Source organism: Calidris pugnax, unplaced genomic scaffold (genome assembly GCF_001431845.1).
Source record: "Calidris pugnax isolate Ruff unplaced genomic scaffold, ASM143184v1 scaffold98, whole genome shotgun sequence".
In the NCBI taxonomy this organism is placed as follows: domain Eukaryota; kingdom Metazoa; phylum Chordata; class Aves; order Charadriiformes; family Scolopacidae; genus Calidris; species Calidris pugnax.
This window is the reverse complement of record NW_015090829.1, coordinates 1,177,935-1,189,914: the sequence shown is the minus strand read 5'-3', so window position 1 is coordinate 1,189,914 and position 11,980 is coordinate 1,177,935. Positions and strand designations below refer to the sequence as shown.

At 61.2% G+C, this 11,980-nt stretch overlaps 1 protein-coding gene across 2 annotated transcripts in view; it reads left to right on the top strand.

Moving 5' to 3' along the window:
- Positions 1 to 6: 6 nt before the first annotated feature.
- The window catches only part of B4GALNT4 (beta-1,4-N-acetyl-galactosaminyl transferase 4), a 32,986-nt gene continuing 21,012 nt past the window's right edge, over positions 7 to 11,980 (top strand). For both annotated transcript variants that reach the window (XM_014940704.1, XM_014940705.1), the window contains exon 1: positions 7 to 165. In XM_014940704.1, coding sequence (XP_014796190.1) covers positions 15 to 165 — 151 coding nt within the window. In that variant the 5' untranslated portion in view covers positions 7 to 14. The remainder of the gene's footprint in view (positions 166 to 11,980) is intronic.

The window sequence follows — 11,980 nt, the reverse complement described above, 5'->3', positions numbered from 1 at the left end:
ATGCGGGCGGCAGGATGCCGCGGCTCCCGGTGAAGAAGCTCCGGAAGCAGCTGAAGCTGCTGCTGCTGCTGGTGCTGCTCACCTTCGCCGTCTGGTTCACCTACCTCCACATCAGCCTGGTGCGGCAGGGCCGCGCCCTGCGCCTCCCCTTCGCCTACGGCAGAGGTAACGGGGCGGGGGGAGGCGGGAGACCCCCCCTCCACCAACCGGGGGCGGCGCCAGGAGGCCCCTCCCGGCCCCCATCACCCCTCGGTGCGAGGCCTCGGTGGGGTTCGGAGTCTCCCCGCCAAGGTGGCGGGTGTCCCCTACCGCGCCGGGCTCCCAGAGCGTCCCCCCCTCCCCGTCCCGGCTCCGCTGTGTCCCCGCGGGGGTGGGAGCCGTCCCCGTCCCCGTTAGCACCGCGGGGGTGGGAGCCCCCCCCCCCATCCCGCTGGCGACCGCCCCCCTGCGTTGCCTGGGCGGGTCTGGGGGGCGCGGGACCCCGCCACGGGCACCGCGCCTCGGTGCGGCCCCATCGGGGACCGGGGTGACCGGAGGGGCCGCAGCGGGGACCCCAACCCGCTCGGGGGTTTTTCGTTCCCCGCTCCCGAGCGGCTCCGTCCTCCTTTTTCCGCCCGCCGCCCGGCTGCGGTGACAAAGAAGGCCATTTATCGCCGCTCGTCGCTGCCTGGAAGGGGCAACCCCAGCCCTCCCTCCTTCCCGGCGCTTTTCCAGCGCTTTTCTAGCGCTTTCCCAGTCCCTGCTCCTCTGTCGGGAAAAATCCTCCTTCCTCCCGGCCCGGGCTGTCCCCCGGGGGCCGCGATCCGGGATGCTCCGGCTGGAGCCCGGGGATGCTCCGGGGGGGGCAGGGGCCCTACGGGGCTGCATCGCTCCTGGTTTGCCCCTCGCTGGGCTGCTCGGGGGGCACGAAGCCACACGAAATATTTGTTGGGTGAAACTTGAGCTGTAACATTTCTCACTTCTGGTGGGACTGAACTCGCCGAGCGGTTTTTGTCTAAAAAAAAAAAAAAAATTGGGCAGAAATGAGAGTTAGTGCTTATTTAGGCAAGAAATGGCTTTTCTGAGTGGGTCGGAGCGGGGCTGGGGCCGGGGACGCCTCCCTGCTGGCAAACCCAAAGTTTCCGACCGTACAGCAGCATGATCCTGCAAATTTTTGGGCCTTATGGTGAACTCGGGGAACTGGGGATAATGCTAATGGGAGCAGCAGGAAATGAGGCTGGAGGGGGGGGTGGGGGGAGGCTGCTCTGCCCGCTCTCTCCCCCCCAGCTGCAGGATCCTGCTTAATGGAAAAGCCACAAGCTCCAGAAGTCGAACCGTGAGGGGCTGCCCCGTGTCCCCGTGATGATCCTGGCGTTGAGGAGGGACGAGTCCTTCCTTCTTCGGGACCGGCAGCCTCAGCCTGGGGGGGCAGATGGTGTGGGGTGGCTGTCCCTGAGGATGCTGGCTGTGACAGCCGTGGATCGGGGTCCCTCCGGGTGTTGGGATGCAACAGCGAGAGGGTGAGATGAGTTTTCCTCCAGGGCGGATGTCCAGAGCGATGCCTGCGTGCCGGTGCCTTCCCTGGGTGTGTTTTTGGGTGCTGAACCCAGTGAGCACCTATTCCTGCCCCCCCCTCACCTCCTCCCTCTGTGCCCTGCATCCCACACTGCCCCGAGGGATGCTCCGAGGGGGACTGGAGGGTTTGCTGGAGCAGTGAGGAGATGCAGAGCCCTGCTCCAGCTCACAGCGGGGAAACCCTGTGGCTGGGGGATGATGGGCACGTGGCTTTGGGGGAGATGGGGGTCTGCAGGAGGTGGGGACAACATGGGGGGATCGTGGCTTGGGTATTGCTGGGTGAGGACTGTGCTCTGGCAGGGCTTTCCGCTGGGCTGGCGGTGGGGTTTGGATTCACCCCGTGCCATGGGGAGCACAGGCATCTTCTCTGGCTGGGGTGCAGCCAGGTGGGGGCTTCCCAAGGGGAGGCTGGACCTCGCTGGGCTGGAGGCTGCCCCTTTTCCCAGTCTGGGACCAGATTCCAGGGAGATGCTGCTCCTTGCACTGGGATTTTCCAATCAGTGCCTAAAGCCTGGGGGGGCACTTGGCAAAGCTGGAGTTTGGGTCCAGCGTGGCGATGGAGAGGGGCTGGGTGGAGGCTGGGGAAGGGGTTCGGCCACACGTAGATGGATCCTCGTCCTGCTGCTGCAGCCCAGCAGAGAGCCAGGGAGCCATTTCAGTTGGAAAAATATTGAGTGGAGTCAAAAGAAAAAAAAAAAGGAATAAAATAATATATCCAAGGAAAAAATACATTGAAGAAAAATCTTAGTTTGAGGAAAGGGGGAAAGGTTGGGGGCAGAGCTGTGGGGGGAGCTGTGTGGGAGGAGGGCTCCGGGGCAGCCCCCACTACTCCGAGATGTTTCCCCCCCTCCTCGCTCACATTGAAGCTGCCTTTGTGCCGTGCTGGGGGGAAGAGCTTTCCCAGCGTGCTCCCCGTGGCTGTGAGGGGTCCTGCTGTGGTGGGGAGGGGGTTCACTCTTCTCCATCTCCCAGCTTTTGTGGGAGACATCCCCCTGGCTGGGCTGGGGCACGGCCACCGGCGTGTGTTCCCTTCCCAAGGGAGAGCAGTGGGGCTGGGTACTCCCTGGGGCTCAGTGGGTGTCCCTGGGCTGGGGGGAGCGAGGGGGAGGGGGGGTCACCGTGCCCTCCCGGCTCGGCTCTCTCTGTCCTCCCTGATCCCTGGGATCTGCCGGGAGCTCCGGTGTGTCCTGGTCCTGGATCCCTTAGGGATGGGGGGGGGACACTTGTCCCCAGAGGGGGAGAGAGGTGGCTGGGGAGGATGAGGAGCTCTTCAGCATCACCCCAAGGGTCTGTGCATGGAAAGGTGTCTGAGATTCAGAGATTAATCTTTTTTTGGCCACGGTGAGCCAGACCCTGTCTGCCTGCCGCCGAGGATGCTGCCTGGCTTGCGTCAGCTGGCCGAGGATGTATGAGGAAAAAAAAGGTTAATTACTCATTAAATGAAGTGTCACCCAGCAGATGTGCTTTCTGGAGGCTGAAGGTGCAGGGCACGAGGCTTTTTGGTAGCTTGGGGGTGGGGTGTGTGAGGTGGGGGAGGACCCGCCAAGTGGTGTCCAGGGCACGAGGCTTTTTGGTAGCTTGGGGGTGGGGTGTGTGAGGTGGGGGAGGACCCGCCAGGTGGTGTCAGTGGGGTCTGTGTGTGTTGGGGAGCACAGTGAAGGCGTGGGGGGGTCACCTGGGGGGTACCCGTGTCCCCTTGGCCCAGCCAGTGGCCACACGTGGGGCTGGAGCATCCAGGGACTTGGCTGGGAACCGTGCTGGTGCTACGCCCCCGATAAAGTACCCCCCCTTTCTTATCTTCTACAAGTAGATAATTACCTTTCTCTGCCTAATTGAACACACAGATTCCTCATCTGAAATAATGAGGCCATTACGGTGTTCTCCCGGCTGGAAACCGCTCCGAGTCAATGGGGTGGAAATGCTGGCGTGCCAGGTGGAAAGGAAGAAAAAGAAGAAAAAAAAGGAAGAAAAGGGAAAAAAATTACAGTAAAAATCTAAATGGGCTCTTAGTGGGGGTGCGGGGCTGGTCCTGCCCCCCCAGCCATCTCACCAGCAGTGATTTAGCACATGGGGGTATCATGGTGATGCTGGGAGCCAGGTTTCAGGGGGGTTTTGGGGCTGGAGGAGTGTGGGGTGTGTGTTGGAGGAGAGGAGGGGGATGCTAAAGCCAATTCATGGCTAAAGTGGGGCTGTTGTGGGGGGGAAAACCCAGTCAGGCTTAGTGATACCCGCGGGACGTGGCACTGCCCGGGTCTGGCTGTGTGCCACCCCCTGCACTCCGCAGGAGGAGGAGCTGGGGACACCCCTGCCCTGGTCTGGGGGCTCCCCAAATGCTGTGGGCAGCAGTGGGCTGGATGCTCTTTGTTGGGCTGAGCCCGTGGCTGCCCACAGAGCCCTGTCCTTGGCTGTCCCTCCCCGGGGACCGCTGCTCCGGGGTCTGTTGGGCAGGGAGAGCCGGGGGGAGAAGGTTTGGGATGACGCACGGCAGTGTTTTCCCCCCCTCCCCGAACGGCAGGGGATAACGGATCTCTTTTGGGCAGAGCAGCTGCCACGGGCGCTTTGATTTTAATTGGGAGGCTGAAACGCTGCGAACGGCGGTGGGTTTGGTGCCTTTTGTCAGGGAGGCTGGGAGCAGGTAGGGAAGAGGATGAGAAAGAGCCCTCGGAAGAGGACAGGCAGTGGGGTTTGCCAGGAGCCTGGGTGCTGCTTTTCTTTCTCTTGGCATCGCCCCCTTCTCCTGTCCCTGCTTTCCCCACAGGGGCACCCCCTCAGTGTGGGGTGCTGGGGGGGCTGGTCCCGTCCCTGCTGCCGAAAAGGGAGGTTTGGGGCAGGGGCTGGTGTCACCGGGGCCGTTTCTCCAGCCCCACAGCCCTCGTCCTCCTGGCAGGGCTGTGGCCTGGTTTGCCCTGGGCTCCTTGCCCTGCTCCGCTCAGGTGCCCCGCGGCCATCAATCGGCTCTTTGTCACCGCGCCGGACCTGCCAAGAGCAGCCGGATGGGGAAGGAGGCGGATGGACAAGAGAGCCCTGTCCTTTGGCTGGGGAGGGGGGGACAGCGGGGGTGTCTCAGGGCTTTTTTGGCAGGTGATGGGGGAGAAGTATGGAAAAATTTGGAATGTGCCTATTTTGGGTTAGTCAAAAGCAAGACTGGCTTTGAACCACCCTGTGGTGGCACCTCCCCACAGCATGGCTGTGACCAGGTCCCCTTGGCATCTGGGGAGGGGTCCCCAAAAAGTCTCTTGTCGCCAGGGGATGTGGGGAGTTGTAGGGCTTGATAGTGAAGTGAAAACAAATGAGTTATGGGGGATAATTTATCCCTAAGCATCGGTTGCTCCGGTCCCTGCAGAGACCCTGGCAGAGGGGGTGGTTTGGACACGTGTGTCCGTGTGGGACGGGTCAGCGGGTCCTGCTGGGCATCAGTGACAGCAGGAGAAGAGCACAAAGTGCTCTGTCCCTTCATCACTCCTCAGCCACGGAGGCTCTTCCAAGACCTGGCAGCTTAAATCCTTTTAAAAACACTAAAAAAGACATAAAACAACCTGATGAAGAATATTCTCCGTCCCCTTTAATGTGGGCATTTGCTGTCAATTAATTTTCTGCGCTGTTTTCCTCCTCTCGGGGCTTCTTTTGAAGTCTCCTTTAACTGCTGAGCTGCTGATGCTCCGCAGGGAGCTGGGGTCACCGGTGCCACCTCCTCTGTGTCGGGAGAAAGGTGGATCCATGTGGAAGGGGCCTCATGGAAGCCCGGCTGGGCAAGTGCTGGTCCCTCGGCCGCATGACGTTTCTCCTCTGGCCGTGCCATGGTGGAGCTGAGCAGCTTTTGGAGCATCCTGGAGGAGGCATTGGAGCTCTCTCAGCTCTGTGCATCTGTCACGGCATCCCGGGGGATTGGGCATGGTCAGGGACCTGTATCCTGGCTGTGGGGCTCGGGGGGAGGCGAGAGCATCCCTGGCCCAGAACCGGCCTCAGCCCCAAAGAGGTGACCGAGGGGACGTGTGGCGATGTGGGACAGGAGTTGGTGGGTCCTGGTGTGCCAGGACTGGCCACGGTGGTCCAGCTGGATGCCCTCTGAGCCCGGGATGGTGCCGGGCATGGTGCTGCTCTGGCAGCAGGCTCTTGGGTGGCCGTGGCTGTGCTGGGAGGTGTTACCCCGAAGGGTGTCTCGGTGGGGGACACTTGTCTCAGCCGCTGCCATCGCGGTGGGGTTCCCCTGGCCCGGAGGTGACGTTGCCAGGGCAGGGGTGTAGCTGCTGTACGTCTGGAGATGCTCGGGGAGAGCAAAACTCTTTCCATGCACCACGGAACGGGCTCTTCCTGAGCTCTTTGCGTTGGTGTTTGGGGAGCTTTATCCCCCCCAGCACCGCCGTGTCTCCCCTCCATCCCTGCCCCACACTGTGCCACGGCCAGGCCCCTCCGAGCCGTGCTTTGGGAGGGGACCAGCAGCCCCCCCGTGGCACCGGTGGCCGGGTGCCTTGGCAATGGCAGGGCTGGGGGGTTTCTGTGGGGAGAGAGGATGGTGGGAGCCAGCAGGGACCACCACGGGGGATGCACGGGAGGATTTCTGGGGGGAGGCTGAATGGGAGCAGACGGTCTCTGCCAAATTTGCCCAAGGGAAAGGTTAGAAGCCCCCGGGGTGGCTGCAGCAGGTTGGGAAGCAGGCAGGAGAGAGGGGAAGCCCCAGGGGCTGCTTGCAGGGAGCTCCCAGGCTGAAATATGTTCAGGCTGGAATGAATTCTGCCCGATTCCTGGCACGTCACAGGCTGCAAGTCGCCTTCTCCAGAGGCTGTGTCCTGGGAAACAAAGCCTTTGTGCCGAGGGTGATGAGGGAGGATCATCCCTGTCAGACGGGCAGGGTGTGCGTGTTGGAGCTGGAGCAGAACCAAAGGATGCTGGAGGAGATGGGGGATGGAGGGCAACGGGTGGGTGGTGGGGTGTGGGCTGGGGGAAAACAGGGGATATTGGGGGCAGGAGGGACTCAGGACCCTGAGCTGAGCGTGAAAGTGTTGGGGCTGCCTCTCCTGGGGGCATCTGTCACCTTGAGTGGCCTCACGGCAGCCCCATCGCCAGCCCTGACCCACGCGGCCGTTGCTGTGGCCGGGGGGTGTCACGGCGTGGGTCAAGGGCACGAAAGGAGCTGGTTTTGTGCTCTGGAGGGAGGGGAAAAAAATCCCCTCATTCGGTGGAGGGTGCAGCATGGTGATTTTCATTTATTTTTTTTTTCCTGGGGGTCAGTGTTGTGGTTTTTTTGCAGTGGTGGAAGGGGCTTTGTGATATTGACTCCTTGCTGGCTAATTATAATTGCTTAACAGCTCGTTAGGGGGATCAGTGGAGGGATGCTCACACTTCTCTTCTCTGGCGGCTGAGTCTCTCCGTGCTGGAGAGCACCAGGCTGTCGGTAATTAAACCGGTGGGTTTAATAAAGATGCTGATGCCACCACCTTCACCGTGGTTGTGTCTGGGTTTAAATGTCATCTCGCTTCACGTCGCTGCTGCTTCTGCTCCCCCCGGAGCCCCGTCATGGCAGGGTGTCCCCGTTCAGCCCTTGGGGCTGAGTTTTGAGGGATACGCTGGGTTTTCTGCCCCATGGCAGCATCGTGGGAGGATGTGTTGGTGCATGGAATGGTCCTGCATGGCCAGAGGCATGTCACCATCCACGTTGCAGGGGGGAACAGGGGTGTTGGCAGCTCTCTGGGGTCCAGGGGTGGGCACTGGAGCCCTGGGGAGGGCACTTCTCCTTCCTGCTGGCTCCCACAGCGGTGATACCCCCCAGGCATCGCTCTGCCTCCGGTCCTGATGTGGTTTGGGACTAATTTACTGGGCACCGAGCTTGTGTGACCACATGAAGGTGGGGAGAGATCATCCTGAGTTCCCCAGGGCTGTAAACCGTTTAACCCGTCCCTTTTGCAGCTGCAGACCTGGCGTCTCTCCTCGCTGGTGGGGACTCGATGGGCAGAGCCCCCTGCCCGAGCAGCCCCGCTGCCCTCCCTGGGCCGGCGTCGGAGCGGGGCTGCCCTCCTTTGCCGTTCCTGACCCCACGGCAGACGCTCGGGCTGGTCCTCCCTGAGCTGCTCACCCTCTTGCCACATCCCCGGCACATGTTCTGGTGTGAGTCGCTGCCTTCATCCCTCTTTCGCTGTCATCCTCCCAACGCGGGGACCGCAGCTTGGCAGGGGTTCCATGTTCCCCTTCAGCACAGTCAGAGCTTCATGTGCCACCACGAGTGAGGTCCTGTCCCCTCTCTCTCCACCACCACACTTTTCCCAAGAGCAGAGCTGTTTTTTCACCCCTGTTTTCTCTGGGGGCTCGTGGTTTGGTAGGGTTTGAGTTCTCTTTTTCCATGGGGGAAGATGGTCTGGACGGACAAAGGTTCCTTTACGGAAGCCCTGCAGTGTTTCCCAGCCAGGCTGGATGCTGGGGGAGCTTTGTCCCTCTGGATTTGGGGAGTTCAAAAGCAGAAGTTCCAAGATGAGGAGCAGCATATCCCATCCAGCGCGGATTTTGCTCTAGGAAGGGGAAGACAGGAGAGCAGATGGTCGCCCTGAGGGGGAGTTTCTTGGAGCACCAGGCTAAATCCATCCATCTCCTTTCCCATTGCTCCGATTGTGGTTTGCTGGTTGGGGGAGCTGATGGGGAACCGTAGGCTCCCTCGCAGGTGCCATGTCCCACCAAGGGGGAGGCTGGTCAGACCCTTGCAGATGATACCATGGGGTCTGGGAAACCAAGCTACAGCTCTGGGGAGGCCCCAGGGGGCTCTTCCAAATTCAGCTTAAATGCTGTGCTTTTTTTTCATTTTATTTTTTAGCATGAGGTTTGGAGGGTTTGAACTCAGACATGATTCTTTTTTTTCTCAAATATCATCATTTTTCCAGTACCCCCTGGTCCGGACCAGCTCACCTGCATCTCTAGCAGGGCTTTCCAGGGGCTGAAGGGGACAGACAGCCCCCCAGAGGGCTGTATTTCAGTGGGGGGCAGCTCCTGGTGATGGATAAATGGCTCCACACGTCTGCTCTGGAGGTGAGAAAGGGATTGGAAATAACACAGGGACCATTCCCCGAATCCCACTGGGCTGATGTGCTTGGGAGCTCGGGCTGGGGTGCATGAATTCTCCTTTCACTGGCTGAGCCCAGGCACTTGGTGCCCTTTGGGGTCTGGTTTGGGGGGGAAGGAGAGAGAAGAAGGTACATCCCATACCTGGCTGCCTGATGGCCAGGTCCCACGTCCCACCCGATGTCCCCCCGTGGGACCCTTCCTGTTGAGCAGCCAGAGCTTGTTGGGGCTGAGCATCCAGCTGGAGGGCAGGAGCTGGGGATTTTGGGAATCAAAGCTCTGATTCCTTTGTGGATGCTCCCGTGAGGTTCCTGCTGTGCCTGTGCCTGGGTGACTGGTCTGGGAGTGTGGTGGGTGGGAGCAGAGCGAGCCACCGTGGAGGGGAGACTCGTTAGAAGCAATTAGGAGACGAGGGAGGAAACATTAGCGAGGGACATCTCTAACCACATTGGAGGGTTTGGAAAGGGTCCAGAAAGCTGCAAGAGAAATCCCGGCTCCGAAACCCGGCGGAAGAAAAGGGGCTGTGTTCGGGGTGAGCGAGCTGCGTGCCCTCAGCCGAGTGGGAGAGGAAGAGGAGGGAGGTGGGGAGGCAGGACTCTGCTGCCTGAAAGGCCCTCTGTGCTTCCCAGCGGAGGGGGGGCACCCAGGGGGTTTATATGGCCGTGATAACGGGGAGACTCATCTCCCCCGGGGGGGCACTGCCCTGGTCTCTCTGTCATGCCATGGGGTGGGTGCTTGCACCCCCGGTCTCAGCTCGAGGACCGCTGCGGGCATTGTCTGTCTGTCTGGAGGCTGCTGTGAGTCAGAGCTGGTTCCTGCCATGGCGTTGTCTCTCCTGCCCCCTCCTCGGCTGCTCTGAGAGCATTAGTGTTGCTCCCGCGCTCGCCGGGGGGAGAGAGAGCTCTTAATGCATCCGCCGAGCATCCCCGGGTCATGGCACCCCCCGAGCCAGAGGTGCCTCGCTCATCCCCGACCCCCCCGATGTGTCCCGGGGGGTGATGGGGAGCAGCCGGGCTGGGCACGGCTCCTGGGGGGCACTGGGGGGATGAACAGGGGGGAAAAAAAACCCTTTTCCCTCCCAGCGCTGCTTTCTCCCTCCTCCTCTCCTGCAGGGGTGAGGTTTGGACCAAAGGGGTTCAATTTTTTTGGGGGGGAGCAAAGTGATGCTAGTTGGTACAAGGTGCTGGCCTTCCCCTCCCCTTGCCAAGGGGTGTGTGTGTTTCCAGCCCCCACACAGGCTGATTGGCATTTGGGTGTTTGGCTAAGGCTGCCCTGGATGTTCCTATCCAATATTTAAATTGCATGGAAATTAACATGGGCGCAGAAGCCTGGAAGCCTTTCTCTGGGGCTCTGGTGGTGCTTTTGCCCCTCCCAGGATGTGGGTGTCTCTCAGAGCGAGCACTTGTCTCCCCACCAAGAAGAGAGGGGTTTTTGGTGAAGGCACACGGGTTTTGAGCCTTGGTGTGACTGTCACCCTGTCGGAGCAGTGGTGGCGTTTAATTTAGATGCAAACCAAAGGAGGGAGCACAAGCCTTGTCCTGCTTGAGTTGGAGAGGGTCCCTGATGAGGAGGGCGCTGGGTGATGGGGATGGAGAGCGAGTGGGGGGCTCGTGGCTTTGGGTCCTGAGAGCCTCCAAGGATGGAGTGTGTGTAACCTCAATGGGGGGAATGTGTGGGGTGGGTTTTTTCCCTCCTTTGTTCCAATTTATATCAAATAATCTCTCTCCAATTTACCTGATGCCTTGTAGCTGGGCCCTCAACCCGAGCGCGGTTCCCAGAGGTGAGCAGGAAGGGCTGAGCGTGGGGGGGTGACAGGATCCAGCCGTCCCCTCGGGATGCCACCTGGGCTGCTGCTGGCTCTGGTTTGCTCCCCAGCACCCGGGGGTTGGTGGCAGAGACCCGGTGGGGGGGGGCAGGTTTAGTCTGTCCTGGGGACAGAATGTGCAGCGTGGCCCCCCCAGGCTGCATGGCAGAGGGATGCTGAGCTGGCAGGTCCCGGGGGAGACGGGTTCGTCTCCTCCAAGGCCAGGAGAGATGCCCTGCGTGGGTACCGTGGGTACCGCAGAGCCGGCGGCTGCATCCCGTCCCCTGGCAGGTCCCTCGGGAGCTGGAACTCCTCCTCGTGGCTGTGATTAATCCACAGAGCAGAGGGGGTGGGGAATAACACTGTTCCCAGTGCTCTGTGCCGGAGCAGCGGCATCTGCGGCCTCGGCACAGCGTGGCCGGGCTTTATCCCCACCGCCCGCGCTGGCAGGAGCACCCCTGGGAGTGAGGGGGGTCTCGAGAGCCGAGGAGACGAGAGGAGGGTGCTGGGTCCAGCCCTGCTCCTCCCCGTCACCTTCTGTGGGGCTGCGGGAGGAAGGCTGTGGGGATGAGGATGGGCGAGGGGAGGAGGGTGATGGGGAGCTGCCAGGAGGGAGCTGGAGCTGCCAGGGGCTGAAGAATGGCTGGGAGCAGAAGAAGGGGCTTTAGAGCTTAATTTCCTGTCCCCGCGGTGGGGATGGGATTTGTGCTGCCATCTCCAAGGAGACGCCGGCTGCGCGGCCGCTGGAATACTAATGGCATGGCAGGCGGGGGGCTCAGGGGCCCCCCAAGCCCCTCCTCAGTGGGCCACAGGGTCTGGAGCCACCCCAGCATCTCCCACTGAAGCTCTTTCACTTTTGGGGGGGCGGGAGCCCCCCAAAACTTGCTTTTAGGGGGAAGGAGGGTGTGGGGGGACGGGGGGAGCGATGCCCACAGACAGGGAATGGGGCTGTGCTGCTGCTCACCACCTCTGGGGCTCCCCCTTATTGCAATATGGGGGCAGCTGGGTTTTGGGGGGACCCACAGGTGTTTGTGGGGGTGGCTCTTGGGCACCCACCTCTCCCAGCATCGCACTGAGCTTCCCTTGGCGCTGGTTGGAACCGCAGAGATGATCTGAGCCAAAAGTGACCACTGAACCCCAAACTCTCCATCCCACCGGGTTTTGGGGTGCCTGCCTGAAAAGCTCACTGGCACCCACCTGCTGTGGCGGGGAAAGGGGATGTGCCCCTCCCAAAATAATGGATTTTCCAAGTCTGTGCCATTATTTTGGGGAAAGTCGGTTATTTTAATGCAGGGAATCGAGGGCAGTTTAAAATAAACTCTGCCTTCGCAGCCTGAGGAAGGTGGGGGGGAGGTGCGGGGGGGAGTCCGGAGGTTGGGAATAATTAATGCAGCACACAGTAACGAAGCCACCTGCGATGGGGCCGTTAGCGAGGTCTTTGCAATGGTGCCTTTAGCGGGGTGGTGGGGGTTGGGAAGATGGGTTTGGGGAGAAGATGATGTTGGGGGGGCTGGAGCCGGTGGGCTCTGGGCAGAGGCGTTGGGGGGCTCAGGGACGGGGGGGGCAGGGGAGCAGGGG